The sequence below is a fragment of the Dermacentor silvarum genome, chromosome 1 (assembly GCF_013339745.2).
Source record: "Dermacentor silvarum isolate Dsil-2018 chromosome 1, BIME_Dsil_1.4, whole genome shotgun sequence".
Taxonomy (NCBI): Eukaryota; Metazoa; Arthropoda; class Arachnida; order Ixodida; family Ixodidae; genus Dermacentor; species Dermacentor silvarum.
The window spans coordinates 323,824,146-323,843,015 of record NC_051154.1 but is presented as its reverse complement, the minus strand read 5'-3'; the positions used below and the strand labels follow the sequence as shown (position 1 = coordinate 323,843,015).

General features: G+C 46.7%; 1 protein-coding gene across 1 annotated transcript in view; it reads right to left on the bottom strand.

Moving 5' to 3' along the window:
* The window catches only part of LOC125943228 (glutamate-gated chloride channel subunit beta-like), a 102,294-nt gene that overhangs the window by 12,522 nt on the left and 70,902 nt on the right, over window positions 1–18,870 (bottom strand). The window contains exons 6-7 of the mRNA XM_049661935.1: window positions 9,910–10,101; window positions 1,195–1,367 (exon numbers count right to left, since the gene is read on the bottom strand). Coding sequence (XP_049517892.1) covers window positions 1,195–1,367; window positions 9,910–10,101 — 365 coding nt within the window. The remainder of the gene's footprint in view (window positions 1–1,194; window positions 1,368–9,909; window positions 10,102–18,870) is intronic.

Here is an 18,870-nt window from a genome sequence, read left to right as displayed (position 1 = left end):
GCTTTTGCAGCTATACAAAGTGAACCAGGTTGTGTATATTGCTTCCGGTCTTCGTTATATAACTTCAAAAAAAAGAAAACAAAGTAGTGCTAGTTGTTGTGAATTGTTTATATTAATTTGACCATGAAATGAAGAAGCAGATTACGAACAATATTTTCTAAATTTTTTGTTATCAATTTTTCTTACTTGTTAGGTGAGGAAGACGAGACGGGGGACGAGAAGAAGATTTCTGAGAGATGAGGAAATCGAAGGGATGATTACTCTCTCCAATGGAAAAAATATCGGACGTCAATCTCTATAGCCACCCAGAACACTCAGAAAATCAGACTACCTATTCTTTAGTTGTTCCAATAAAGAAGGTCACTCGTCCTGTAGCCTTGAGACAGTCTACATGAGGTACAATGGTGTAAACCATTGGCCCAAATTCATCCACACCCAAGGTATGCACACCTGGACACACTTTTGTCCACTGCGCCAAATACAAGACGCAAGACGCAAATACATCTTCTCCCAAGCCGCCATTGCTCCGATGCGTTCCACCAGTAACACGACCGCAAGTGCCCAGAGTTGCTCAGGAGCAACACCTCATTGTTTCTTTCCGAACATTTTCTTTCTCACAGGATTTGTTATGTCCTATGTGCTCAAGAACAATCCCAGTGTTTTCATTTATTTATCTTAATTAGTAAACTTTTGGGCATAAAATGCTTAAAGGGAACACTTAAACGCAGAGTAATTTTCCAATCTGTTAAGTGCACAAAAAGTACAATCACCTGGTTTCTTAGCAGATGACGCTGTTAATGGCATTGGTACTTTTCTACACACCTGTGCAGCGCATTGACATTGCATCGGCTGGCACTTGCCGCTATAGCACAAGCAAAGTGAGAGGCGCAAATTAGAGTGTTTCTTTTAATAGCAGATTACACTGCACAATCTCAAGCACAGTTGTGAAAGGTGCGGGAATGGTGGGATAAGAATAGCGTAAGCCGCTGGTTCCATGCACATTGCTCTCTTGCAAAATTTCAGATAGACTGGCCACCGCTATTCGTGGTTTTCGCTCGGAAAGCGCCTTCCGGCGCATTGTTTTATCGAAGACCTACTCCAGAGCCGCCTCATCAGTCGCCAGGATTTAAAACGATAATGTAAGCTGCCTTCTACCCACTGAATTTCCCCCCAGGTCCCTTCCGGAGCACTCACCGCCCAAATCCAGGCGGCCTTGTTGACGGGTGTGCGTGCCGGCTCAAGCAGTGGTCTCTTGGTCCACATGCCCTGCGCCGTCTGGGCGAGAGCCGCGAAGACGAAGAGAACACAGACCACCATCCAGTGGTCGAGCGCCGTCATTGACGTGGACGGCGGCAGAAGCTGTCGCGCTGCGCAAGTGGGTGGCATGCAGAGACACCATGAAAGTGCTAGCAGTACTATAGGGTTGCAATGTGGACTTGTTGCTATGCTATTTTACAATACTAGTGTAGTGCAAAGAAGACGATGACACGATAAGCGCACATAAACACCAAGACAGGCACTCCCTTCCTACAATATTCTGGTTGTTGTTAGAAGAACCGTGCCTTTCTGGTCACGTGCTCTTCTCTTGTATCCTGGGGTGATTTGCGCTAGACTATACTATTACGAGGCAGCAGTACGTCTCACTCTCCTCCAATTTCTGTCATGCAGTACGCTCCGACAATCAAATATATATTTCGCGATAACGGTGTGTATCTCGTATCTAGTAAATCAATCTTTTATTGAGCGGTGCTGAAATCTAAAGGCGGCAGTACTTCCGTCATTAAAAATTTGTTACCATCTTATCAAATACAGTCTTTTTCATGTAGGAAGAAAGTTCTTAAGTAAGGCACTTGCTGGAGTCGTGTGATAGGATGTATCCGGTCAGGAGTGCTGCATGGTGCTCGAACTGGTGCACACGTTATTCAATTCACGCAGCAAATTGCCCCTATTGTTTCATGACATTCACCGACAACGCCCTTTGCTATTTCCTCTGTCAGAAATTATCGCATCTCATTAGATGCCGTAAGCTGTCTGTTTTACCTTGGACTGCCATGTTGACTTTTCGTGGAACAGTTTGCCACTTAAACAGCGTCATACTTGAGCATACCAACTATCCCTTTATAACAAAAATAACATTCCTATTTGACGAGATCGAGGACATGCAGTACACGCGAACACAAGCCATGTGTTTTTTCATTTGTATTTAGTTTGCGCAGTCCACATTGCTCATACATATGTGCTTTGTCTTTTCTGTGTTGTTTTTGTTATACCTGTGCCCCTTGTGTTCAGGTGCGATAAAAGTAATTGAAACACGAGCGATGTTAGCGAACTGCATCCCAGTGCCTCTTGCAGCTTCGGGAGGAAGTAATAAATTGTAACACACCTGCGCGCTCGAAGACACGCGGGCATTTCAGCTACGCTAGCCTGTGTCACGGTTGCGTGTCCACCGCGTGAGAATTTCAAAAACAGCTGCGCTATGAGCGTTGCGGGGTATACTTGTTATTTTAGCAAAAAAGTGTTTTATGACGGGGTGCACCATCAACTTAGTGTAACGGATGTGACGTCGGCGCGAACGGGTTCAATATGCTCTTAGGGATGGCACCGCCATCTAGGAGCGGTGAAGCAAAGTACTCCATCATGACACTAACGAGCGCCGACAGTGAGCGCTTCGGTAGTCTCAACGCAGCGGAGGCTCCAACGCGGTGTAGCCAGTGTAGGCCTCCAGAGGTGACGACGCAGTTCCAACACATGGTTTGTCTTACGCGTCGGATTAGCCTATGACGCCTTATCGCCTACGGAGTGCAGCTTCGACATGCATCAGCAGTGCTTACACGCCGCCTACTGTTTCGCTTGCGATGGCACAACTAATAGCGAATTCCAATGGCATCACTTCCGAAGCAGCATTTTCTGCTCTTTTTGGAGCAACAATGTTCGAATGGCAGATCGGATGCACTGAATGAGTGTTTCAATGGCAGATTGAGAGCACTCGCGGAGATCAGCGGAGCGGAGCGCAACTCTCGGTTGACGCATTTCCTGTTTCTAGCCAGCATTCACGCCGGGATACCCTAGCCGGGACGCCGGTATCGACGGACGCAATGGCCGCAGCTTTATCCCGTCGCGCGCTTTTGCTCACGCTGCTTGAGAGCGACAACTCTGAATGTGACCCTTCAAGTTCGGATTCGTGCGGCGCTGAATCTGACAGCGACGCTGAAGCCACCGCTTACGGGCACGTCTTCGAAATCTTGTCTCCTAAAGTAGGGCTGCTTCGCTTCGTGACGCTTGCACAACGCACAATGAGACTTCTAGTGCGTGGTAGTTTCAGGTGTCCCTCTACCTGCTATCTTCAAGAGCGTCTCCTTTTCTTCACAGATGCCGACAGCCACATGTGCAGCGCCGCAACGCGAAAGTCAGCAATTTGTAAAGGTTTGTTATTTTGTTTGTACTTTCCTCCCGCTTGTTTTTTTTGTCTGTTTGCTTCCACCTTGTCTTTTAGCAGATACATATTTTATTGTGGCCTGCCTCTACGTCCCCGTAGTGGCGTGCGTGCTGTTCAGACATGGTGTACCACGGAGAAGCCGCCGCGGTGGGCGGCGACCTAGGAGGATTTAAAAAAATTGCTGGAGTGGAAGCCGCCTATACCTACCCACAGAGGACAGTGAAACCGCCAACGGCCATCTTGCGGTAGGCAGGAAACCAGCTGCGCAGCATATCGTGTGCTTTTACGGCCGTTTTTCCCCGCAAATTATCAACTAAACGAAACGATTACTAAAATGACATTTGGGAGTGGGTCAACTTGAAATTGGGAGTGGGCCAGCTTAAAATTAGGGGGCGGGTCAACTTGAAATTTGGATGAGGGCCTATTCTAAATGTGGATGTGGGCCTACTTGAAATTTGGATGTGGTCCTACTTGTAATTTAGGGGTGGGCCAACTTGAAATTTGGAAGTGGGACAAATTGAAATTTGGGGGTGGTGAGCATGGTTAAATCCAACCCGCAGGAGTGAACTATGCTGGTTGCAATGGGGCTGCACGCATACGAAGGTGCTGCAGATGCTCTTTTGTTCAGGAAAGATTACCGTGCTCTACAGTCGCTGCACGCAATGCCGCGGCAGCCGAGCTTTCTGCCCACCACAGTATGGCGGTACTGGCTGCACTTGAAGATCGCCCCCTCCACTTCAGCAAATGTTTTTAAACGCTCTAGGCCGCGACATTAGACGATTATCCCCTCCGGCACGCAAGGGACGCTGGGTAGCTGCATATCTGGTTACCGGGTGTGCACGTGCGCCCCCTTGCCATACCCTTGCTCTCGCTGCAGGGCTTGTGTTCCAATTGCGGATTTCGAGGCGTCGCTCTACGCCGCAGTAGCATGCTCGCTGGCGGAGTAAGCCGCCCACTCCGAACTCGGACATTTTAATTCGACATAAGGAAACTGCTGCGCTAAGCGGCGCAGAAAGGCAACGACGTCGACGGGTGAATTTCGCTTTGTTCCAGCGAGAGACCCGCCAGCGTGAAGCAGAACGCGTTCGCTCATTCGCGGCACACTGTGCGAATTCTTCCACTTGCATTCCTGAAGCTGAACGCGTCGCAACTCCACTGGCTAGCCAAGACACTACGGAGACGGACCAAAATGTTCCAACCTTCGCCGAAGCGACTCGGCAGCAGGACGCCGCTTGTCAAAAGGACGCTGCGCGCACAAGCAAACCTGCAACACGGTCGCGTACCCGCAAATCGTGCGCCTTTCCCTGCAGCGGACCGTGAGCTCACAGAGCGATTTACTAACAACCCGTTCGGTTTCGCTGGTACGGTTTGCGAACGCCTGTGCTCATGTCAATTCAGCCACCACCAGGGGTTGCTCATGGTCGTCAACGTCATTCGTCAAGATGGAGGAGATGTCAGCGTGGGTGCATGCGCATCAAACGGGGCCATGCCAGCCCAGTACGAATAGACATTGTGCGCATTTGTCCTCTTATAATTCATAATTATTCGCGCACAATAAACATGCGACATCTTGTGTGAAGACATGTATCACTTTCGTGTTCTACCGATTCCTATGAAATAGGGATCAACCATATTTTTTTAAAACCAATGTGGTTCGTAGTTAGTTCAGCGATATATCCTACAATAACCATACTTCTATACGCCACGCATGACCGCGTTTCCAGTTTACAGAATGGCGATGGTGTTTCTCGGAAATGCGCCCCTTTTTTAATACTTTCAGTTTCTCGTAGTAGAAGAATAAATGTACGTGTGTCGCTAGTTCATTAATTTTTATACCTGTAACTATTGAAAATTTGACCTGGCGACGTTACTCCTAGCCATTTTCACACTGTGACTAATAAACAAAAATCATGTTGACTTTCACATAAAGTAACATATATTTCATAACAAGTCTTTCCGAAGAAAAAAAAAGAAAGTTGCGACACTGTTGACGTCCGCCTAGTAGATGGCGAAGTGCTGTGCTCTTTTTATATTACAGAAGGTTGCCCCTACGCATAATACAATTTCCAACACAAATAGAAAAAGAGGCCTCAAACGTATGCGAACAAGTTTGTTTCGTCCACAAAATCTAGCAAGGACCGTGAAAACGTCCCATGTATCCAATGTTTCAAGTCAAGAGGGTGCCCTGGACGATTGCCGGTTGCTCTGCATGAGGTGCCGCAGACGCGCTAGCTTTAGTTTTAGGCACGACCACAGCAAGTGTGTAACGTCCATTGCATTATTAGAAATGGTACAACAAGGGAATGGGGGCCCATACGCAACATGGCCAGTGGGCGTTCACTGGTGGCGTAAGCGCAGCCACGACGCGAAGTCTCCGAAGTGCCGTCTGCTCTCGTCTACTGGGCCCACCAGGAAGGCTAAAACCACAGGGAGGTATGAGGGCTAGTGTAGTGCAACTGAGATATTCATTTTGACGAAATAGCTTACCGCCGGCATGTTCGCGAAGTTGTGGTACTGTGCGCTATAACTCAGGCGGGTGTCTGGCAAAATCCGCCTTTCACCGGCCAGGTGGGGCCCACTCGACACGGATGGAAATAGTGACATTTCTAGCCAGCTGGTGGATGGTATCTGATAGAAACGGGGATTTGGATAGCATTTGCAATGCGTTGAGGTCACGATTCCTAAAGAAAGTCAACAAAGTTGCTCTTCTCGTGCAGCTGGGTCAACACTGCGACTTCATCACATGCCACACCGCCGTACCCATGCTCATCTTTGTTATCATCATCATCAGCTTATATTTTATGTCCACTGCAGGACGAAGGGCTTTCCCTGCGATCTCCAAATTACCCCTGTCTTGCGCTAGCGTATTCCAACTTGCGCCTGTAAATTTCCTAACTTCATCACCCCATCTGGTTTTCTGCCGACTTCGACTGCGCTTCCCTTTTCTTGGTATCCATTCTGTAACTCTAATGGTCCACCGGCTATCCATCCTACGCATTACATGGCCTGCCCAGCTCAATTTTTTCCCGCTTAATGTCAACTAGAATATCGGCTATCCCAGTTTGCTCTCTGATCCACACCGCTCTCTTCCCGTCTCTTAATGTTAGGCCTAACATTTTTGATTCCATCGCTCTTTGTGCGGTCCTTAACTTGTTCTAGAGCTTCTTTGTTAACCTCTAAGTTTCTGCCCCATATGTTAGCACCGGTAGAATGCAATGGTTGTACACTTTTCTTTTCAATGACAGTGGTAATCTCCCAGTACGGATTTCGCAATAACTGCCGTATGCACTCCAACCCAATTTTATTCTTCTGTAAATTTCCTTAACATGATCTGGGTCCCCTGTGAGCAACTGACCTAGATAAACGTACTCCTTTACAGATTCTAGAAGCTGGCTGGTGATCCAGATTTCTTTTTCGCTTGCCAGGCTATTGAACATTATTTTGGTCTTCTGCATATTAATCTTCAACCCCACTCTTACACATTCTCTGTTAAGGTCCTCAATCATTTATTGTAATCCGTCCCCATTGTTGCTGAATAGGACAATGTCTTCTGCAAACCGAAGGTTGCTGAGATATTCGCCGTTAATCCTCAGTCCTAAGCCTTCCCAGTCTAAGAGCTTGAATACTTCTAAGCAATGCAGTAGTAAGTGGTTCGTAGGGAAAGGGAAAGGTTGACGCTATCTTCTGCAGCCCTTGAGGGAGCACGGCTCAGCGTCAAAGCAATGCAGTGAATAACATTGGAGAGATTGTGCCTCCTTGTCTGAGCCCTTTCTCGATAAGTAACTTTCTACTTTTCTTGTGGAGAACAAAGCTAGTTGTGGTATCCTTGTAGATATTTGCGAAGATATTCACGAATGCCTCCTGTACTGCTTGATCCGCCCTTGTCATGCGGTACTTCAATGCACTTAAGCATTCCAGTGATATAGACGTAGCAACTTTCGGTGATGATGATGATGATGATGATGATGATGATGATGATATGTGGTGTTTAATGGAGCAACTTTCACTGTCCATACCATAGCGCGTAGAGCCCGCTGATCCTGTAGGTCGTTAACATAAGCGCCTTATGTGAGGGGATGTGGTCAAGCTGTAGTAAAGAACAGCTGCCAGGGCCAGCCAGCATGCAAGAAGGAAGGATGGAAGGCAGGAGAGATTTTGTCCAGTAGCCCTTAGTATGCCAACGCATTCATCAGGCCGCAGAAGCCTAACTAGTAGACGTAAATAATATTGTTACTTTGCTGTGGTGATATGATTCTGTGGAGATTTGGACGCAGGTTGCTAGCTCTTTCTTGACGGCGCTTTTCCGCCCGGCGGGACGGCCGAACAAGTCCCTCAGCTTATGCTTGCGCGTGTCCCAATCGTTAAGTTCTTCCTCGTGGTTATCATACCACACCTTCACCGTGCGTTGTAGGTAGAACACCAAGATAGCCAACATAATCGTCGGATCCCATCTGTTGTGGGCACTGACACACTGATACGTGGCGATCCAGTCTTCCACGTCGAGGTGGTCGTTGCCGCAGAACAAACAACCGTCGGGGTTGTAGGCGTTGAAGTGGGCCGCGCCATTTCGGGACCTGTTTCGTCCATCATGTTGTCCTGTCCGGGGTGACGACCACTGCGGAGCTCCGTTGTCTCTCGTGGTTACCCCGCACCTCCAACAATTTGTTACGTTGCGGAAGTCACATATAAAGATGTATTTAAGTTAATTACAAGGAAGGCAACGATATAGAAACAAGATGGCTGCCCAGACCGATTATACCTCGACACGTCAAATCATCGTCTTTTGACTTTTGCGCCACTCTTGGTTGCGCCGTAACAATATACGATAACTCTATGCCTGTTCCGGGGAAAGCTCCAGACGTTCACAACCCATCGCCAACATGTCCTGAAGTCCTGCATAACACACCTGGCCTTCCTCGGGAAGAGAAAAAGCACTGTAGTTAGAATTTACGTAAATCGTCATTCCTGTGAGAAGTATACCCTGCAGTCACACTCTCAGTACCACATGGTATCTATAAATAGGAGTTAGCCACTGCGAGTGAGAAATAGGGAAAGTCCATAAAACGTCATCTGTAATTTTTTTCCAGGTTGCCCTCAGGGCCACTGCGCATATATAAGTGTTGGACACCAATACGCCCCTTTGAGCGGCGTGGCTATTATGCGGGAATTCCAAATCTCCAATTATAGGGTCTTCAGATATGGCGCTGCTGGTCCCATCATGACGAAAACGTGCTTTCATTCGTAAATATCACTTCATCCTCGTCCCTTACGCTCCATTGCTTATGCTCACGTGCAAAACAGAGGCGTTGGAGCTTCTGCCTATCCGTAAAGTAGGGCGTTTCAACAGCGATGCCTCTTCCATACTGGACCCGGGCCAATGCACTTCCTTAATGCGGCCGGCCTCGATAAGTTTTCATTATCACGTTCACTGCACCAAGAGACGTTTCTGTTTGGCGTGGTATTTCTCTTTGCTGGGCGCCTTTAGTGCAAAGTTTAATAAGTTATTATCTAGCATCCAGCGGCATTCTCGAAGGCACCGTTTCCGCAAGCTTAAGTGTACCTTGCTGCCCTTTATTACGCACATCGAGTGTACGTTTCATCGCAAGTCATTTTATACTACCCTCGTTGCTTGTTTATTTGTATTGCGAACAGGTTGAAGCGAAGCCGCATGATATATATTTTGTGCACTGCAATTTGACAATATTGTTAAAAAGTCGCAGTTTCCCCCGAAAGGCGTAGATTGATTGCGATAGGAAATTATTAGACAGCTATACGCAGTACGATCACTATTTTTATCAACTACAACATACGACGCGCGCGGCCACGATCTTGTCGCACTCGGACATTATACTGAACCTTACGGCGGCGACGACGACGACGGCGGAAATTCACCTGGAGTGTCCATATCATTGCTCTCGCAATAAAAACTCGCTTTAGCATCTGCAAGCTTCGGCGACCTAAATATAACAGGTATCACAACTGCAGCAACGCTTATACAGCAGCTGAAGATCATGCCCGCTGGACACGGCGCAGGCGAGTGTAACTGTTTGCTATGAATGCCGTTACGCTAGTGAGTGTTCAGCTGCAGACGCTGCTAACAAAGCTTCGATTCATGAGTAAACAAACAGATCAAGAGCTGTAAACTGGCTATCACAGCCAATGCTTATCATAGCCAGCCAGCCTGTGTGAATGCATGCGTAATCAAATTTCTTGCTTTTTCCTTCGGTGCTGCTAGCTGCTGCTTGGTTGCAGTTCGACCACACCTCTCGTATTCCAACTACTTTTGTCCCCCCATTCAATATCTCTCGTTTGTAAATATTGATTCTGAGTTGAAAGCTGCCGCTTCTTTTTGCACTTTTTGTTTTTGTCCTCGTGTAACATGTTGCATTGTTATATTTTGGGTGAAGCACTGAAATTATGAAATAATTTGCCCTTTGGCATAAAATACGCTGAAATATGTAAAAGAGACGCACCTCCGGTGGACTGGCTGTACAGTGCAAGTAGAATGGTGACACAAACAGCAACACGCTCGGTCGCCGCGTCAAGCCAGAAAATGAGCCACGAGACAACCACCAGGAATGCGCTGGGAATGTAGGCCTCAATCAACTGCGGCGCTAGCAGGCGGGACAGCACCACGGAAATGTACAGTTGACCCCTGTGCATATCTGTGGTGCACAAGAAGCGCCAGATTAATGACAGGAAAGTCAATTGGAGCAGTCGCTCGAAATAAGAAGCCCGCTCAGTAAGCAGGTACAGCTGCTTTGACAAAAATTCTAACGGCGAAGACCAGTAAAATCCAATTGTTTGCATTTATGATATCTATCGAAACTCCGCAAATGCAATTCTTGGTCACAAGGTCACGGAAATTCTTGGGCACCCACATGTCATTGGATGTGGGTGCCATTGGAGCCTCCCACTACTCTACTTGTTTGAGACTAGTCAAACGAGAAAAGAAAATCGCAAACATTTTAATGTAGGTATCGACCTTAAGCAAACGGGAAAAAAATGAGTCGGCATCGTTTCAATGCTCACTGGCGGTATGTTTTCAATGCGTCAGCATTCTTAGGCGACTCACCCAGGAAATGTGTCCGTGGGTCCAACCGTAAGGCGCCACACGATGCGCTCGATAAAGAAAAACAGAATTCGAACGGAAAAATTTGCAGAAAAACGCTGCCGATGATGAGTTTCGAACCTATTACCCCGCGCTCAGAAGCCGAGGGTCTTAACCACTGGGTTGTACACCCACTTTTTTTTGTTCATTACATGGCAGCCGAGTTTTCAGCAAAACAAGAAAAAGAAAGCGCTACAGAAACTTCACGTGACTGAAAACGCATTCAAAAGTCAGGCAAGCACATGCAAGCGTCCAATAAAGGCATCCAGTCCGGCGGTGTTTCTTGTGCAGCATTGTACACACTACGAATGGAAGCAGCAGATTCCCGAAAAATCGACCGAGTACTTCGCGGTGGTTCAGTGTGCCTATCGCACATTCTACTGCGCCAAAACCTATGTAGGTCAAATAACATGAACATGTCATATGGTTTGTCACAGGGATATTTAAAAGGTAAGAAACGTATTGCGAATGGTGTGATATCTAAATCTTTCTTAAGTGTTCTTCGGAGTGTGCTAGAATGACACTGCATCCCTACAGTCAACAAAAGAGTGATCAATCGTTTCAGCACGCAGACGCAAACGGCAGTTTGTCGACCACGGCACGGAAGAGCCCCTTTCTTCCAACGAGGTTTTGACAGGAAGGGTTGCCAAATGTGACTTAAGAAAAAAAAAAGTTTTGATCCCTGGAGGAAGATCCATATTTAGCCCAGCTGAAGCTAGCATTGTGTTCCTAGCAGCTCGGCTTAGGTACTATCGGGATGAAAAGAAACGCGAACAGCGGAGCGCGTGTCTGAATCATAACTGAAGGTATAGTGCGCGCCGTCCAGTTATCACCACTGACAGGCGCGCATGTCCGGTTTGATCGCGCTGTGCAACGATGTACCCCAGTACTGCGTTATTTTTGTGTGCGCTGTCAACATTACTGCGCCTTCACCTTTTCTCGTTTTCAAATACAAGGGAAGCAGACCAGAAACAACCGATGCTGCTAGCTGCATCGCACTATACCTTGATAAGCAGTCAATCAGTTGACAAGGATGACAAGGAGTGATGACGGGTTATATGACTTTTATTGCGGTTGATAATGGTTCGACGCGGATGGATAAGATACTAAAAAGTATTAAGGCCTTAAAATCGTTGGAGCAATTCTGATAAGGTTGATAAAAACCGATAAGGCTTAAGGGTCGTATAAGCTCCGATAAGGTTGATAAGCACCGACAAGGTTGATAAGGGCAGATAAGGGTTGATGCGGGTCGGAGCGATTCCGATAAGGTTGATAACGATCGATAAGGGTTGATAAGGGTTGGATCGAGTCCATTAAAGTTGATTACGACCGATAAGGGTTGATAAGGGTGGAGAAGGGTTGGATCAAGTCTGATAAGGTTGATAACGGGCGATAAGCGTTGATAAGGGTTTCTACTAGTCGGTTGAAGAGTCAAAACAAATGACAAGGCCAATAAAGAATACCTTTACGGAACCATAAACTGCTTCGTCAATCGCGGTAATCAACATATGTCGCGTCTTATGCGCGGAGATGAGCAAGTGGCATAATGCTTACGCATACTTGGACAACTCCAGTGTAGATTCTGCATAATTTTTCTGAGAGAAACTGAAACAAGGTCCCTCTAATCAGTAGCTTAAAAAACAGACACTCGCGTACGTGATAATGTTAAAGAAAGACACTTGAATAGCAACACATCACTGCAAGCATTTATTTCAAACACATCCCTGCATACAAAAGTAGTGTACGATTATAAAAATTAAACATAGATACATCCACAATTACAGTGCGTCAAGTTCAGCGCCAGTAGGCCAAGCTAAGAACAAGACTAAGGGATGGATGACATTTCCCTGCGTGAAACTTCCTTTTTGTAGATTTGCACGAAGCCTATTTCGTTATTTATTTATGTCATGGTTCCAGCGCTTCAAGTTCTAGATAACTCCGGAAATGTTCGATCCTCGAACCAGAGGAGGTTTTGATCGAGCCGCGCAGTTGTGGGGGGGGGGGGGGGAGGCGTTCTAAGGACAGCGGTGGTGTGTCCCTTTGAAGCATTCCAAGGTCGGTGGCAAAACTATTTCCTTATGTTGAAATTATCTCCATGTTGCCGATTGCCGCAGCACCCAATTAACTTATTTGTGTTGCAATTTCAATAACACAATTCAAGCTCCATCAATGTCAAGGCTGCTTTTATTCCTCTATTTCAAACAAAATCACAGTTGAGCTGTGATACTTTGATTAAGTGTCAGTGCCACTTACGATGGACACCAGGTCGAGAAATAAGCTGCAGCGCAGTGTAAAGTCACTTGACTCTTTAACCGTGCCGCGGTCGTTGAATGACCGGCAAGTGAACGCATTCTAACGGTGCGAAGCGACGCAATCAGCAAGAACAAAAGAGAGCAGCAAGGTATCAAGACGTTCCTGCTAATCTGGTCGTTTCACACAGTTAGAAGGCGCTCACCGGCCGGCTAATTAACCCTCTCGTGGTATTGTTAAAGAACAGTCGCAGTTTTGCCCGAAAGGCGAAACATCGATTTGCGATAGCAAATTAGTAGACAGCTATATAAAGTAAGGATGGTAGGTTTATCTGCTGTATGAACTTGTAAACATATGCACACTAACTAAATTAACAAGCATGTTGTCACGCGCGCCCAAGCAAACATGAACGCATCTCACTCGATTACCGCGGAAACTCGCTGTCAGAACGCTGGAGTGAGTAAGCGCTACAGAAGCAGCGAGCGAATTGAGCTTCGTGCCGGCGCTCACATCAACGCGATCTTAGCCGCGAAAACACAGGGAGGGCGCACTCTGCCCCCGCCGTAGATGGCTTTAAAGATACAGCCGCGCGCAGCACGACCCCCCCCCCCCCCCCCCTGGAGCCTTCCGGCCCGTCGGGACTGCGCGGCCGCAGTAAGGCGCGGCTCCTTCACCTCCCTACCCTCCCTCCAAAGCGTAGTGCGCAACTGGGAGACTTGCGCATCTTTCCCGCTTCCCGCCCTTGCGTGCGCGAGCCGGGATTGCCGGCTCACCGTCGCCTGCTTTCACTCGCACATACAGCGTACGGCGCGCGGCGATGATTTTAACGCCCGTGGACTTTATACGGAACCTCGCGACGACGACGACAGCGGCGACGATGGGAGAAATGCGCCTGGAGTGTCCATATAATTTCTATCGCAATAAAATAGTGCTACCGTGCCTTGGAGATCAAGTGGTAACATAAAAGGCGGCTCGCGATGTCCGGCAGCTATTGTCAGTGAGTGAATTTTCTTGAACAATCATCTCCTGAAATTGCTGTGAACAACGTTCGTCGTACTATTTCTTTTGTGAAATAATGTAATTTTTGAGTTGTTAATATTCGATATTAGCATATTAGTGCACACAAAACAAAAGTACAGTGAAACAGACGCAGACTCTGCTCTTCGCACGTACACACACACACACACATTCAATTACTCTCTCAATTACTGACTCACACGCATAAACAAGCACAAACACGTGTGCATGCCTTATAAAGGGTGTCCCAGGTAATTCCCCTAACGTTTAAAAATATACCGGTACACTCCACAGAGAAAGACGGACACGGAAAAGACGAGGACGAGGGCTTTTCTGTGTCCCTCTGTCCTGCGTCACGCTGCACCACTACACAATATGGAAAACCAACAAGCCAGAACCGGTACCCTTCTATAAGGACGCGACTTAGTGTAAGTTCTTGGCTATTCTATCTAGCAAGTCACACTTTCTTCTATCCTGCTTAATTGCATAACTAATTTAGAAAAAAATATCAATTATGAAATTAACAACTTTTGGCAGAACTTGAAAAGAATTATGCAGAAACTCCATCCACTGGAGTTGTTGAAGCACGCGTCAGCATTGTGCCAATTGCTCATCTCTACGCAGCCCGGTGTCATTATCAATCTTATACAACTTGATCCGACAAGTATACCGTTACGAACCTTAACGGTCCTTGTCAACCTTATTAGACTAGATCCTATCCTTATCGGTTATCAACTTCATCGACTTTGATCCAACCCTTAAGAACCCTTGTCGGTCGTTATCAACTTTATCGCAGTCGATCCTATCTTTATCAACCTTTATCTGTCCTTATCAACCTTATCGGACATGATCCGACCCTTATCAACCCTCATCGGTTCTTATCAATGCTATAAGTTTTGTTCCGACCATTATAGGCCCTTATCGCTCTTTAGCACCTTATCCATCCGCGTCGCACCATTATCAACCGCGATGAGACCCATATAACCCCTCATCACTCCTTATCAACTGATTGACTGCTTATCTGCCTGTGTTGCGCGACGCGAAGCACATGAGCCCTCAGAGATCGGTGGCATTTCGGTCAGTGAAGGAACGCCCCAACGTAAGGTGCCTCCCGCAACCACCAAAATGTATCGGTGATGTGGCGTGTTTGACATGAAATTTTCGCACAACGGACAATTTTTCGGATGTATACATCTTAGTCGGCTTTACATGTGGTCATAGAGATGATTTCTATTCCACAATCACCAAATCTTTCAATACAGCCTTCTTACAAACTGTTCTCATTTGACATTGTTTCGTACCGCCGGTACAAAACATAATGTTCAGATATATTCACCTTCCGCAAGCGAGCCTCTACTGGAACACTATAGATATGCTATTCCCACCACCACTATACCGGTCTCCAACTGGAAGCCAGCTGGAGGATGAAGTTTTCAAGTGTCCTCCAAAATATTCCGTAAAAACAGCGATAAAGGGCTTTTTTGTTGCCTTACATGTTGAAGTTTTGCCCGTGAAAACGTCGCTAAGTAAAAGGTTTTGTGTGTGTGTGTGTTTGTGCGTGCGTGCGTGCGTGCGTGTGTGTGTGTGTGTGTGTGTGTGTGTGTGTGTGTGTGTGTGTGTGTGTGTGTGCGTGCGTGCGTGCGTGCGTGCATGTGTGCGTGGCGTAATGAACGAACTGCGCACTCTGCCCTTATATATGAGGGCGCTATAAACGAGCCCACTAATTCAACCATGGACGTCACCACTGGATGCCATGGATTGCTCGATTGCTCTGGAACGAGAAGAGAGAGGAAGGTGAGAAAAGGGACAATCTATAGCTTAAACATCAGTGCATTGATGAGAAGTAGTTCAAATTGTTTGCAGTCATATTGGCAAAGTAGTGGGCTTGGGGGCAGTACTTTCTGTGTCGCCCTCGTAGAATCGTTGCTGCACTTCGTTTTGTTTTGTACAAATGCAGCACACTTTTGGCGCAACATATGAATTGTGTTTGATGTACAGATATGCTCAAATTGGGAAGACGTGAAGTTTCTGACAGTGGGGCACCACAAAAATAGCAGTGTTGAAACCGTGATACTACGAGGTTTGTATGCTATTTGGAGATCACGAACTGACTATATGCTAGCTCTAGAAAACGCGAGACCGGCGTAGACCCACTTTTGTGATGCTTTAGCATATACAAGTTCACTGCTTGAAGGCGAAGATGAGTTTACCAAGAGATGGCAGGCTTGGCAGAAGCGCCTGCAGCAAAGTATAGTCTTTATGTAGATGTGCGATTCGCTTTCGCTCTGTGTTAGGAAAGCTGTGAAAATGCTTCAGTGCATGGTACTTGCTATGTTAGAAAAAAACATAATTTACAGAATAATCATGTGTTCTCACCTGGGGCACTGTCGTCTGCAAGAGAGACACTGAAATCTGTGCTATACATGTTTTCGCAGCTATAATGAAGAAGGGTGAGTAATCCCAGTGGGTAAGAAACTCGGCTTCTGAGCGCAGGGTCGTTGATTCGACACTCAACACCCCCACCTGTTTCATTTTGAATTTATTCTGTATTTCTTTATGAAGCGCATGTTGTTACGCGTAAAGGTCCGTCCACACTATCGGCAAAAACACGCGCGGCATACCGGTGGTGGCAAAAAGCGTGGCGCGAAATCAGGCGAGCGCAACGCTTTCATGTCGCGGGGCGAATGGGTCTTGGAGCTATTTTTTGCGGCAGGCCGCTTGCTGCTGATCGGGGACACCAATCAGGAGTGGCCGATTCATTCCCATGGGCAAGCGCTGCAGGGAAATTTAACCAGATATAACCCACTCTCTCACAGCCGCAGTGAATCCAGATGATAGCGAATCACTTACTCGCCGCGGCGACTAAGACGCCCGCAAGTGTGGCCATGCCAATTATGGAGCGCTCTACTACCTGCGGCATGACGCTCGCGTTTTTCCCGCTAGTGCGAACGCACTTACCTTTACGGAATTGGCGTTTGGCCTCCTCCACCAAGGCAGGCCAATTCCTTTACCAGAAGAGGAATTGGCCTCCTTGGTGCAGTATTCGGCCACTACCTCCCTTATGACTCCTACAATTAACCCACGGTCCTCAGTCCGCAGCGGCTGCGGAGCACCTTACCAAAACGGCGGTCGACCTGCGACGCGGCAGAGGGTACTGATAATCTCTACGTCCGGTCAGACCGCCACAGGAATCTGAACCTGGCAACGTTCAACACGCGCACCCTCTCTCGAGAGACTAGCTTAGCAGGGCTATTTGAGGAATTATCAGGCATTGCCTAGGATATCATTGGCCTTGGTGAGGTTAGAAGAATTAGTGAAACTTATACAATGCCGACTAACGGCCACGTGCTCTCCTACAGAATTCTTGCAGATAAGAGAGAATTCCGTCTAGGATTTCTAATCCATAAGGACATAGCGGGCAACATTAATAAATTCTACAATATTAATGAGAGGGTAGCAGTCGTCGTAATAAAGCTGAGTAGGAGGTACAGAATGAAGGTAGTACAAGCCTACGCCCCAACCTCCAGTCACGGTGATGAAGAAATAGAACAGTTTTATGAAGACGTCGAATTTGCCAGCTCAGTATGCTGTAGTCATGGGCGACTTCAATGCAAAAGTTAGGGAAAACAGGCTGGTGAACAAGCACTTGGCAACTACGGCATTGATTCTAGGAACACTAGAGGAGAGATGTTGGTAGAATTCGCGGAAATTAATAGGCTCCGGACAATGAATACCTTCTTCGGGAAGCGTAGCAAGAGGAAGTGGGCCTGAAAAAGCCCTAATGGTGAAACAAGGAATGAAATAGACGTGCCGATCCCAGCATAGTGCAGGATGTAGAATTTGTAGGCAGGGTAAGGTGCAGTGACCATATGTTAGTGAGGTCTAGGATTTATCTAAATTTGAAGAGAGAAAGAGTAAAATTAGTCAAGAGGAAAAGGCCAACCTAGACGCAGTAAAGGTAAAAGCAGACCAATTCAGGCTGGTGCTCGCAAACAAATACAGCTTTAGAACAGGAAGATGAAGACAACATACAGGCTATGAATGAAAGCGTAACTACGCTGATCTTAGAAGCAGCAACTGAAGTGGGAGGTAAGGCACCAAGGCCACAAGTAGGTAAGCTCTCCCAAGTAACAAAGGACTTAATAAAGAAACTACAAAACATGAAAGTGGCAGACTCGAGAGATCAGATAGAATTAGCTGAACTGTCAAAACTGATCAACAAGAAGAAAGTAAGGGATATTCGAAATTACAACGTAGAAAAGAATGAGGAAGCAGTAAAATACGGACGCAGCATGAAATAAGTGGGAAGAAAACTTGGCATAGGACAAGGCGAGATGTATGCACTGAAAGATAAGTAGGGTAATATCATCAGCAACTTCGATGAGATAGTAAAAGCGGCGGAAGAATTCTATACTGACCTGGAAGTAGGTGGTTGACCCAGGACAGCCAAGCTACTTTCATTCGAAGTAGTGATCACAGGATACACAGGCTCTGTCTATAACTAGCGATGAAGTTAGAAGGGCCCTGCAAGACATGACCAGGCGAAAATGTGCCGGAGAACATGGAATAAAAGTCGATTTAGTCAAAGATGGAGGAGATTTCATGCTTGAAGAGCTTGCGGGCCTTTATACGCAATGCCTGACGACTTCAAGTGTACCAGAGAGCTGGAAGAACGCCAACATTATACAAATCCATAAGAAGGGAGACGTTAAAGAATTTAAGAATTGTAGACACATTAGCTTGCTTTCAGTATTGTATAAAATATTCACCAAGATAATTTCTAATAGAATCAGGGCAACATTTGACTTTAGTCAACCAAGACAACAGGCTGGCGTCAGGAAGGGATATTCTACGATGGATCATATTCATGTCATTAATAAGGTAATCGAGAAATCTGTGGAGTACAATCAACCTCTCTATATGGCTTTCATCGATTATAAAAAGGCATTTGATTCAATAGAGACACCAACATTAATAGAGGCATTGCGTAATCAAGGAGCACAGGAGGCATATGTGAATATCTTTGCAAATATCTACAAGGATTCCACAGCTACCT